Source organism: Cryptomeria japonica, chromosome 7, assembly GCF_030272615.1.
Source record: "Cryptomeria japonica chromosome 7, Sugi_1.0, whole genome shotgun sequence".
NCBI lineage: Eukaryota > Viridiplantae > Streptophyta > Pinopsida > Cupressales > Cupressaceae > Cryptomeria > Cryptomeria japonica.
The window spans coordinates 591,331,174-591,344,374 of NC_081411.1; the positions used below are offsets into that span (position 1 = coordinate 591,331,174).

General features: G+C 36.6%; 1 protein-coding gene across 1 annotated transcript in view; it reads right to left on the bottom strand.

Annotated features, from left to right (window-relative positions):
• Window positions 1-12,964, bottom strand: part of LOC131049499 (arogenate dehydrogenase 1, chloroplastic) — a 96,480-nt gene extending 83,516 nt beyond the window's left edge. Inside the window, exons 1-6 of the mRNA XM_059208809.1 lie at window positions 12,771-12,964; window positions 12,368-12,536; window positions 12,019-12,177; window positions 11,814-11,896; window positions 11,599-11,668; window positions 11,280-11,515 (exon numbers count right to left, since the gene is read on the bottom strand). Of these exons, the coding sequence (XP_059064792.1) occupies window positions 11,280-11,515; window positions 11,599-11,668; window positions 11,814-11,896; window positions 12,019-12,177; window positions 12,368-12,536; window positions 12,771-12,964 (911 nt within the window). The remainder of the gene's footprint in view (window positions 1-11,279; window positions 11,516-11,598; window positions 11,669-11,813; window positions 11,897-12,018; window positions 12,178-12,367; window positions 12,537-12,770) is intronic.
• Window positions 12,965-13,201: the final 237 nt, after the last annotated feature.

Sequence of the window (13,201 nt, forward strand, 5' to 3'; positions counted from 1 at the left end):
TGTGAAAGCTGTCACAGGGTTACCAACCACCGGTAAAAGGCCAGACAAAACCAAGAAGGTTTCCAATGACCTAGTTACTCAGTTAACTGGTGCCACATCCGACAGAAGGTCCTTAAGACTAAATGATGTAATAGATATTAATGTGAGATTTATCGGCATGATATTAGGATATAAAGCTACTCATGCAAATAGGCTTAATTCAGTTTCAAGTTTATGCATTAAGAGTGCTTATGATATGGTGACGGATAATGCAAAGATTGATGTATGTGAGTGGTTGAAGGATGAATTAATTGACAACTTAGGCAAGATTAAGAAGGACAAGAAAGGAACTTTTAAATTTGGTAATCTGTTAGTATGTCTGATGCTACATATAACCAAACAGGTTCTCGGTATAGGCTACAAAGAACTTGGATATGATATATCAGTAGGTAAACAACTAACAGAACTATTCAACAATATGGGAGAAGATAAGGAAAACAATATCCATGATTTCTTTCAAGCACTAAAGGCCAAAATGAAGAAAAGAATCAGATTATCACAAAAGATTGTTGACAAATATAAGGATGAAATATGCTTTGTAATCAAGAAGGATGAGATCTGGATGGAAGCAGTCATCCCTAGGATTGTTTGGGTAACAGAGATGGGCTACGAAACAGATGATCATATAATTGAAACATATGCTAAAGCACTTCTGGAAGCCCCTAAAGAACCTAAGGAATAAATATTTGATAGTGCAGAAACTATTGAAAGCCAAATACAATCAAAGAAAAGAGTAAAAAAGGTTGAGGCAGTTGTAAGGAAAGGTTCTAGGCAAGCAAAGGAGATCAAGGATAAAGTAATGGAACAAACTGGTATAACAAAGGATGAGTTAGCAGCTCCACAACCTAAAACTCACCTATCACCAGTAGGCACATCTTCAAAGAATGACATGCCTGCAACTTTCAAGAGAGTTTTAAGAAAAAGAGATCCCTCACTGACAACCACACCCTCACCTAGGAGGACAAGACAAAAACAACAAGCAGTGAGATCTCTGGCAAGAAAGGCTACACCAAAGAAGAAGAAACTAACACCCAAGAAGAAGAAGAGGATAAATAAGGACTTGGCCCCTCTTGACATACTGTTGAATGAAATTACAGAGGAAGGGAAGCTGAAGAATATAGAGAAACTATATGACACTCTGACAGCTAATGAAAAAGAACAAATAGAAAACAATGTTATATTGCATATGGATATGTATAAGAAATTTTTTATGGAAGTAGTATATGAGGTACCAGATGAACTATTTAAAAGACTGGAAGCAAGAAGACAAGCAGTAGTAGAACTTGACAAGAAAATAAAGATAGAAAAGCTACTTGTTGTATATCCAGTGAATTCACCCAAAGAAATTGATGACTTAACTGCTGAAGCCAACCAGTTAGTATTTTCTACTGCACACCGACACATTGCTTTAATGGTTGGAAGAGTTAATGAGGTGACTGAGGAGACAGAAAATGCATGGGAAATTTTCCTAGTGGAAAAAGAAAAACAAGAAAAATACATGAGTCACAAACCTATAAAGGTATATTAGAAAGAAAGAGACAAGGGTAAAGGTAATGTTGGTGGACCACCCAGTATCAAGGTTAAAGACAACTTACCCCACTTCCTTTTATTACTCCACCGGTAAAAACAACAGCTACAAAAGATCAACCGATAGTTGAAAGTATGGATGTAGAGAATGTCAATCCTAATCCTGAAGTCTTATACACAGTGGATGTTGATACTCAAAAGATCAACATTGTGGTAGACAAAGATACAGGTGATAAGACTGACATGGCTAGTGAGCCTCCGGTAGCTGAGCAAACTGATAACACATAGGAGAAACTAGCAGATGACAAAGAGAAAAAGGTAGAAACACAGACTCAGACTGAGACGATGCAACAAATAGAGCAAAAGGCTCCTGAACAGGAATAGCAACAAGAACAGGAATAGGTTCATAAGGAAACAGTGCCACCGGCTACTGGAAAAGTAGAAAAACCATTGCTTAAGGAAATGCAAACACAAACAAACCTACTAGAGGTCAATACAAGCTTGGTTACTTCCACTGGCGGTACTCAGAATGTTGGTTCATCATCAAGCTACAAATCAACTAATGTGTCTGAGGTACTCTTGGATTCAATTAAAAAGATAACAGATTGCAGCTCACAAGCTTATAAGGCAATTGATGACACCATACCAATTTTGAAGGTAATTGCTCCTAACTGTAATATAGACAATAAAGATTCTTTAGGACAACTTGATACCTTGTGTAAATATATCACAGAGAACATTGAGAAAATAAAGGAAGAGACATTGAAGGACAAAGTAGAAATTGAAAAACAAAGATTCTTTGATGAGCAGATAAAGAAGTGTACTAGAGATTTTGACACACTTCTACCAGAACTATGTAATTTATTAAAAGAGTACAAAACTCTATACAAAGACACCTGTAAGACAAACCTTTTAATTGTAGATATAGATAAGAAGATGAGAAAGGTACAAGATGAAATCAATAAGCTTGCAGATAATTTTGTTAACTCACCTGATACATTATAAGTTTTTGAATAGAAGATAACAAATTTTGAGGAAGAATTACTTAAATTGGAAAGAGAAAAAGAGAGAATAGTGAATATGGCAAAGTATCTGAGATTAAAATTGAGTCCAAGATTGGACTATTTAGCATCATTACAGAAGGAAGTATCTGAGGCACTAATACAAGGACAGAAAACACCGGCAGAGCATTTGCAGTATCTCACTGGTACAGTTAAAAGAACAGAGACAACAATAAGAGATAGTAAAAAGTTTATGGAGAGTATAAACTTGATTTTGGTGGATCTATTTCAAATTGTAACTACCCAGTTACATGGTTGAAACTACAAACTCTACTGACATCTTGAAAACCTTTGTCATTGATGCCAAAGGGGGAGTAGTGGGATGAGAAAATTCAACATCACAGGAATCATATGCTCAAGGGGAAGACACACATTTTTGGTAACATTGTTTGGACTCACATTTTTGGATACACTTTTTAAATTTCTCATGAGTGTTGCCATCAATGCCAAAGGGGGAGATTGTTGGCATATGCACACTCTAATGAGACATTGTATGTGATTGAAGGTTTTGTCATTGATGGCAACCTTACAATCCTATGGCACCGGCAAGGCATTATACCAGCAAGTTAGTGCACCGACATCAATGATTAGACTCTACATCGGCACTCAGGACACCGACACCGACATAGAGAAAGGAAGTATACCGGCGCAGAGGCCGACAAGATTTTGTTATATTATATTTTGTTTATTATTGTAAAAACTTTGTAAGCCGACTTGGCATGTTGTAAAATGACTCTTATATATAAAAGAGATCACTGTAGACATTTTTTAATGAAGCAATGAATAAGGTCATGTAAATAATATATGCAAAATATTAAGGCAGACCTATTATGTGAAATATAGGGTAAAGGGTTTATCTAAGCAAAGCAACAACAATATTACGACCCCTTAGGACACAATATGACCCAGAGCGACCCAATATGGTGTCATTAGGGGTCATATGGTGTACCATATGACCCCTATGGACACCATATGACACCTATGGACACCATATGACCCCTAATAACACCATAGGACCCCTTAAGAAACCAAATCATGTTGTTAGGGGTCATATGGTGTCCTAAGGGGTCGTAGGACACAATATGACCCAAAGTGACCCAATATGGTGTCATTAGGGGTCATATGGTGTCCTAAGAGGTCATATGGGTTCATGGGACACCATATGACCCCTTAGGACACCATATGACTCCTAATGACATGATTTGGTGTCTTAAGGGATCCTATGGTGTCCATAGGGGTCATACGATGTCATGGGACACCATACAACTCGTTATGACACCATATTGGATCGCTTTGGGTCATATGGTGTCCTAAGGGGTCATATGGTGTCCTAAGGGGTCATATTGTGTCCTAGTGGGTCATATTGTGTCATATGACCTCTTTAAGACATCATATGACCCCTTAGGACACCATATGACTCCTAATGACACCATATTGAGTTGCTTTGGGTCATATGGTGTCTTATGACCCCTTAGGACAACATATGACCCATAACACACAATTTGGTGTCTTAAGGGGTCATATGGTGTCCTAGGACACCATATGACACCTATGGATACCATATGACCCCTAATGACACCATATGGTGTCATAAGGGGTCGTATGTTGTCCTTAGGGGTCATATGGTGTCCCATGAACCCTTATGACCCCTTAAGATGCCATACGACCCGTTATGACACCATATTGGGTCACTTTGAGTCTTATGGTGTCTTAATCTCTCTCTCTCCCCCTCTCCCATAATCTCTCTCTCTCCCTTTCCTTCTCTCTCTCTCTCTCCCCTAATCTCTCTCTATCCCTCTCCCCTAATCTCTCCATCTATCTCTTTCTCTATCTCTCCCTTCCCCCTCCCCATCTCTCTCCCTCTGTTTGTCTATCTATTTGTCTCTCCCCTAATCTCTCCACTAATCTCTCTCTATCCCTCTCCCCTAATCTCTCTCTCTCTCTCTCTCTCTCTCTCCGCTAATCTCTTTATCTCTCTGTACCTTCTGTCCCCTCCCCCCCTCTCTCCCTCTCTCTCTCTCCCCTAATCTCTCTCTACCCCTCTCCCCTATTCTCTCCATCTCTCTCTCTCTCTATATATATATCTATCTCTCCCTTCCCCCTACCCATCTCTCCCTTCCCCGTCCCCATCTCTCTCTCTCTCTCTCTCTCTCTCTCTCTCTCTCTCTCTCTCTCTCTCTCTCTCTCTCCCCCCCTAAGCTCTCTCTATCCGTCTCCCCTCTCTCTCTCTCTCTCTCTCTCTCTCTCTCTCTCTCTCTTCCCCCACTCCCCCCTCTCCCTCTCCCTCTCCCTAATATCATATACTAATTTATTTATAAATTAATATAGTAATATATTAATAAACAAATCTAATTAGAGAATTTACTGATTGAAATCGGATATCCAATTTTTGCAGTCAAATTTTCAAATTTCAAATTTCGGCTCGGGAATGCTTTGGTATTTGGCTTGGAAGTGACAAGCCTGGAAAGTCAACTGAAAAAACGTGTTTTTTAGTGTTCCTTGATTTTCCAAACTTTACACTGGTGGCTGATGACTTTTTTGGTACACAAAATTGATAAAATGAAAAGGGTTTTTTAAGGACGTTCCCAACTTTCCAAAAATATAAGGATTGTCTTATTTCAAATTTAATAAATAATTATTATTTATTTTCTAATTGAATTATGACAATAGTCCTGATTGATATACTGATTGAAAAACACTCATAACTTTCAAACGGTATAACATTTTCTGAATCTGAAACATGCATCACATCCTATGCTTTGTCTACTATAGGGAAAAATTAAAAAAAATTAAATTTCATAAGGTTTTGACCAAGTTAAGGTGGTCAGACGTAGGAGTTTCTGAATTTCTGAAAAGTTGTAGTAAAAAATTCACAAATAATTATTTGCTTTATAAAAAATTAAAAAAAAATATGTGTCACATTCGGACATAAGTCTAATACTTTTATTATAAATATTATAAAAAAATATTATGATTTTATTGTGATTAGGGTGGTCAGACATACGTGTACTTCTTTTTTTTTTCTGAAATTTTTGTACCATTGCATTGAAATTTGAAATTTTCATCAAATAGGATTTTTTTTTTCCAAAAAACAACTAGTAGCTTAGAAACTACATTCAATTTTCTATATATTCTCTTCTTACATATTTTCAAAATAATGTTCACAACTTATTCAAATTTTCATGTCAAGTTGCATAACTCTGATTTTCTTAAATTTCATTGCCACTTAAGGGCTTGTTTTGGCACGACATGATTTGGTGTCTTAAGGGGTCCTATGGTGTCCATAGGGGTCATATGATGTCTTGGGACACCATACGACTTGTTATGACACCATATTGGATCGCTTTGGGTCATATGGTGTCCTAAGGGGTCATATGGTGTCCTACAACCCCTTAGGACACCATATGACCCCTTAAGACACCATATTTGGTCGTTATGGGTCATATTGTGTCCTAGTGGGTCATATTGTGTCATATGACCTCTTTAAGACATCATATGACCCCTTAGGACACCATATGACCCCTAATGACACCATATTGAGTCGTTTTGGGTCATATGGTGTCTTATGACCCCTTAGGACAACATATGACCCATAACACACAATTTGGTGTCTTAAGGGGTCATATGGTGTCCTAGGACACCATATGATGCCTATGGATACCATATGACCCCTAATGACACCATATGGTGTCATAAGGGGTCGTATGTTGTCCTTAGGGGTCATATGGTGTCCCATGAACCCTTATGACCCCTTAAGATGCCATACGACCCATTATGACACCATATTGGGTCACTTTGGGTCCTATGGTGTCTTAATCTCTCTCTCTCCCCCTCTCCCATAATCTCTCTCTCTCCCTCTCCTTCTCTCTCTCTATCCCTCTCCCCTAATCTCTCTCTGTCCCTCTCCCCTAATCTCTCCATCTATCTCTTTCTCTATCTCTCCCTTCCCCCTCCCCATCTCTCTCCCTCTGTCTGTCTGTTTGTCTCTCCCCTAATCTCTCCACTAATCTCCCCCTATCCCTCTCCCCTAATCTCTCTCTCTCTCTGCTAATCTCTTTATCTCTCTATACCTTCCGTCCCCTCCCCCCTCTCTCCCTCTCTCTCTCTCTCTCCCCTAATCTCTCTCTACCCCTCTCCCCTATTCTCTCTCTCTCTCTCTCTCTCTCTCTCTCTCTCTCTCTCTCTCTCTCTATCTATCTATCTATCTATCTATCTCTCCCTTCCCCCTCCCCATCTCTCTCTCTCTCTCTCTCTCTCTCTCTCTCTCTCTCTCTCTCTCTCTCTCTCTCTCTCCCCCCCTAAGCTCTCTCTATCCCTCTCCCCTCCCTCTCTCTCTCTCTCTCTCTCTCTCTCTCTCTTCCCCCACTCCCCCCTCTCCCTGTCCCTCTCCCTAATATCATATACTAATTTATTTATAAATTAATATAGTAATATATTAATAAACAAATCTAATTAGAGAATTTACTGATTAAAATCGGATATCCGATATAATCGAATATCCGATATAATCTAATATCCAATTTTTGCAGTCAAATTTTCAAATTTCAAATTTCGGCTCGGGAATGCTTTGGTATTTGGCTTGGAAGTGACAAGCCTGGAAAGTCAACTAAAAAAACGTGTTTTTTAGTATTCCTTGCTTTTCCAGACTTTACACTGGTGGCTGATGACTTTTTTTTGTAGCCAAAATTGATAAAATGAAAAGGGTTTTTTAAGGACGTTCCCAGCTTTCCAACAATATAAGGATTGTCTTATTTCGAATTTAATAAATTATTATTATTTATTTTCTAATTGAATTCTAACAATAGTCCTCATTGATATACTGATTGAAAAACACTCATAACTTTCAAACGGTATAACATTTTTTGAATCTAAAACATGCATCACATCCTATGCTTTGTCTACTATAGGGAAAAATTAAAAAAAAAAAAATTTCATAAGGTTTTGACCAAGTTAAGGTGGTCAGATGTAGGAGTTTCTGAATTTCTGAAAAGTTGTAGTAAAAAATTCACAAATAATTATTTGCTTTATAAAAAATTAAAAAAAAATACGTGTCACATTCGGACATGAGTCTAATACTTTTACTATAAATATAATAAAAAAATATTATGATTTTATTGTGATTAGGGTGGTCAGACATACGTGTACTTCTTTTTTTTCTCCTGAAATTTTGATACCATTGCATTGAAATTTGAAATTTTCATCAAATAGGATTTTTTTTTTCCAAAAAACAACTAGTAGCTTAGAAACTACATTCATATTTCTATATATTCTCTTCTTACATATTTTAAAAATAATGTTCACAACTTATTCAAATTTTCATGTCAAGTTGCATAACTCTATTTTTCTTAAATTTCATTGCCACTTAAGGGCTTGTTTTGGCATGACATGTTTTGGTGTCTTAAGGGGCCCTATGGTGTCCATAGGGGTCATACGGTGTCTTGGGACACCATACGACTCATTATGACACTATATTGGATCGCTTTGGGTCATATGGTGTCCTAAGGGGTCATATGGTGTCCTACAACCCCTTAGGACACCATATGACCCCTTAAGACACCATATTTGGTCGTTATGGGTCATATTGTGTCCTAGTGGGTCATATTGTGTCATATGACCTCTTTAAGACATCATATGACCCCTTAGGACACCATATGACCCCTAATAACACCATATTGATTCGCTTTGGGTCATATGGTGTCTTACAACCCCTTAGGACAACATATGACCCATAACACACAATTTGGTGTCTTAAGGGGTCATATGGTGTCCTAGGACAACATATGATGCCTATGGATACCATATGACCCCTAATGACACCATATGGTGTCATAAGGGGTCGTATGTTGTCCTTAGGGGTCATATGGTGTCCCATGAACCCTTATGACCCCTTAGGATGCCATACGACCTGTTATGACATCATATTGGGTCACTTTGGGTCCTATGGTGTCTTAATCTCTCTCTCTCCCCTAATCTCTCTCTCCCCCTCCTTCTCTCTCTCTCTCTCTCCCCTAATCTCTCTCTATCCCTCTTTCCTAATCTCTCCATCTATCTCTCTCTCTATCTCTCCCTTCCCCCTCCCCATCTCTCTCCCTCTGTCTATCTGTTTGTCTCTCCCCTAATCTCTCCACTAATCTCTCTCTATCCCTCTCACCTAATCTCTCTCTCTCTCTCTCCGCTAATCTCTTTATCTCTCTATACCTTCCATCCCCTCCCCCCCTCTCTCCCTCTCTCTCTCTCCCCTAATCTCTCTCTACCCCTCTCCCCTATTCTCTCCATATCTCTCTCTCTCTCTCTCTCTCTCTCTCTCTCTCTCTCTCTCCCCCCCTAAGCTCTCTCTATCCCTCTCTCTCTCTCTCTCTCTCTCTCTCTCTCTCTCTCTCTTCCCCCCCTCCCCCCTCTCCCTCTCCCTCTCCCTAATATCATATACTAATTTATTTATAAATTAATATAGTAATATATTAATAAACAAATCTAATTAGAGAATTTATTGATTAAAATCGGATATCCGATATAATCGGATATCCAATTTTTGCAGTCAAATTTTCAAATTTCAAATTTCGGCTCGGGAATGCTTTGGTATTTGGCTTGGAAGTGACAAGCCTGGAAAGTCAACTGAAAAAACGTGTTTTTTAGTATTCCTTGATTTTCCAGACTTTACACTGGTGGCTGACGACTTTTTTTTGTAGCCAAAATTGATAAAATGAAAAGGGTTTTTAAAGGACGTTCCCAACTTTCCAACAATATAAGGATTGTCTTATTTCAAATTTAATAAATAATTATTATTTATTTTCTAATTGAATTCTGACAATAGTCCTGATTGATATACTGATTGAAAAACACTCATAACTTTCAAACGGTATAACATTTTTTGAATCTGAAACATGCATCACATCCTATGCTTTGTCTACTATAGGGAAAAATTAAAAAAAATTAAATTTCATAAGGTTTTGACCAAGTTAAGGTGGTCAGACGTAGGAGTTTCTGAATTTCTGAAAAGTTGTAGTAAAAAATTCACAAATAATTATTTGCTTTATAAAAAATTAAAAAAAAATATGTGTCACATTCGGACATGAGTCTAATACTTTTATTATAAATATTATAAAAAAATATTATGATTTTATTGTGATTAGGGTGGTCAGACTTACGTGTACTTCTTTTTTTTTTCCTGAAATTTTGGTACCATTGCATTGAAATTTGAAATTTTCATCAAATAGGATTATTTTTTTCCAAAAAACAACTAGTAGCTTAGAAACTACATTCAATTTTCTATATATTCTCTTCTTACATATTTTCAAAATAATGTTCACAACTTATTCAAATTTTCATGTCAAGTTGCATAACTCTGATTTTTTTAAATTTCATTGCCACTTAAGGGCTTGTTTTGGCACACCATGATCCTGCACATACCCAGAGAGAGAGAGAGAGAGAGAGAGAGAGAGAGAGAGAGAGAGAGTACACAGACATACACACATATGTGTGTATATATATACTTAATATATTATATATTATTATATACATATATATATATATTATATATACAATATCATATTATACACACTCCCAAATTTTAAACAAAAGTAAAGCATATGCACTGTTTATAGTAAAGACAACTCGTATGCACTTCTTATACCATAGGTACCCTGTACGCGCTTTTGACTGTTTAGGCTTGAAAATAGGCCTGGATGACAAATCTACGGGTTGGAAGTTTGATTTCCCTCCATTTCCCTCATTTTTGACTGTTTTATTTTATCAACTTGGTTTCTCGACTTTGTCATCATCAGGTTTACATTTCATCAAGTGGGTATTTCTAAAATTGCCACCATATTATCACTCATCTTCTGAGATTTGTAACCATATAATTTTTTTAAAATTTGAACAACAATAACATATTATTATTGAATTTCTTTTACGAGTGTCTCCATAGTTCTCACAGATATACGTGTACCATTTTTTTAATAAATTTGGATCTACTTATCCAAATTTAAAAAACTTAATATATTATTGTAGTGCACTTGATTCTTTACAATTTAAAACAAAAAAATGTATTTTCAATTTTTTTAGTGCAAGTTATGCTTTGCGCACGAACAAGTACCTAATTTTCAAGATGTGCTCGATTGGAAAAATCATAAAAAAAAATACTCAACAAAAAAATACACAACTTCTAGTGCTCACTCTTAAATATCTTTCGGCCAATGGATTTGTCAAAATACTACATCTAACTATTACTTTTTTTATCCCCACGTCAGATGCTATGTTATGTTTTTAAGAAAAAATCAAGGTCTATTTTTCGTGCGCGAAGGATTTGACCCCCTTAATCTTATCCAATTTTGAAAAAGTTTAATAGTTTGGAGACTAAATTCAGAGTAATACAATATTTGTTCTTTGATTATCTTCATATCTTGAGTGGATAACTTTCAAATTTTGCCTCAAAGTTCAGGTTCACTTGATTTCTGAAAAAACTTTTCCACTTATACCCCCATTTTGACCACCATCTTTGTGCACTTACGCCTTATAAATAATATTTTTTTTGAAATATAAAAATACTCTTTTATAGATCTATAAATGAACTTTCCAAAATATATATGTTTTAATATTTTAATTAGTTTTTTATATTTAATATTTTTATTAAAAGTAGATCATCAACACTAAAACATATAATTTGAAGGCAGATAACTTTTTGCGGCCAAACTATCGAAGCTAGGTTTCGATAATTGCTCGGGTAATTTTTGTAGCATTTTCTTCCACAAAACGTGGTGCAACTGACCATGCAATTCTTTTTTGATGGCTTCAAAGGCACAATCTAGCTTCTCAATTTGATCAGTAGAGTTGATGTTGTACATGAATAATCCATAGTAAAGATCAAAACTGTCACTCACGGTGTTGTTTGTCTACAAACACATTAAGATTACGTCAATACATGATATTAATAAATGTAAATTAATGGAACTTGAATGCCATGGTTATTCCTTACCAAGTTGAGGAGTGTTTCATAGCCCTTTGTATTGATAGGGGTGGATTCCAAGTTCAGTTGTGACAAAATCCTGCGATCAATATCATTTTTTTAGATAACATATTTTTAAGTTTTGATTTGTTTATGTGGTTTATTTAAATTTTTATTAATGGATCAATTCTATTAGAGAATCTAGTGCTATTTCAAATAAACCATCTAAAAGTCATCATGTTTACCTTCCCACTGTATGAGTTATGAATTGGCTTTCAGCAGCATGACGGTCATGTTCTGCACACGACATCTCTACCATTCTACATCCCTGATAATAACATGTAGATGAAACATATGACAATGTTATCAGTCTTTAAAACTCTATTGTCCTAATTATTATTATGAAGGATCACTATTGAATTATTTGATTTTTAAGAATAGTCTTATCACCTCCGCTCTAAATATGTTTAAGAAGTTATCACATTTTTGTGGAGAAAGTCCTGGACGAACTTTGTCATAAACCAAGGGTAGGCTAGCCCAGCCATGTTTGCCACTTTCTGGCCCAAACATGGGATGAGTGCACAAAATTCCACATTCTTGAGGCAAAACCTACACCACCATCGAAACCATAAATATGAAACATTAGGCACAAACATGGGATGAGTGCACAAAATTCTACATTCTTGAGGCAAAACCTACACCACCATCTAAAACATAAATATAAGACATTGGGCGCAATTTCTATCCAGAGATCAAAATGCACCATTGAATGATTAATTGAAGAGAAAATTGTATGTACTTGAAGTAAGAGCTGCCGTGGAAACTCTTTGACGGAGAGGACGTCAACAAACAACGTGTTTCTTTTAAGGCGATGTAGCGGCAATGACCGCATAGTTTCTTCCGCAGATAGAATTGATGTGCTTAGCACAATAACTTCGGGATGCTCCTCACAAAAGTCATCATGATCCCTGTAATAATGCACTTAGCTTTAATCTAAATATACTTGCACGAAAACAGCAGGTGCAAAGAAGAATGAATGAATGAGTTTTAATGACGATCCATGTAATATTACACGTAGCTTTAATCTACGTACACTTGAAAACTAACGATTGCAAAGAAAAATGAATGAATGAATTCTAATAACATCATCGTTAACTATTAATCCATAAAAAGAGGGTTATGATAAGATAGTTACAAGTTACCTGAAGAATTGAATCCCCATGTTTTCACAAATATGGGTGTAGTCAGAGCGTGAAGTTGCAATGATAGAATGCCCCTGTTTGATCATGGTGTTTGCCAAAAACTGCCCAAAACTTCCAAATCCAAGCATACCAATCTTTAGTTTTATAGTTTGGGCTTGAGTGGATTTGGCGTTGCTCTCCTCCTTGACCGCCATAGCCCTAAACTTCAATGCCCTAATAGAGATCTGTAACTTGGGTGCACACCATCTACTCTTACTGTAAGTGTAGGATGAACGCGCACCCAAGAAATCCATCTCTCTACTTGGATGAATTTGCTTGATCCTTCTCTCACAAATCAATGCAGTTCAAGATTGCATTAAAATAGGGAGTAGGCAAACAACCGTACAACAATTTCCAACCATACCATCGGCAAAGAGGCAAACAAAATGTTC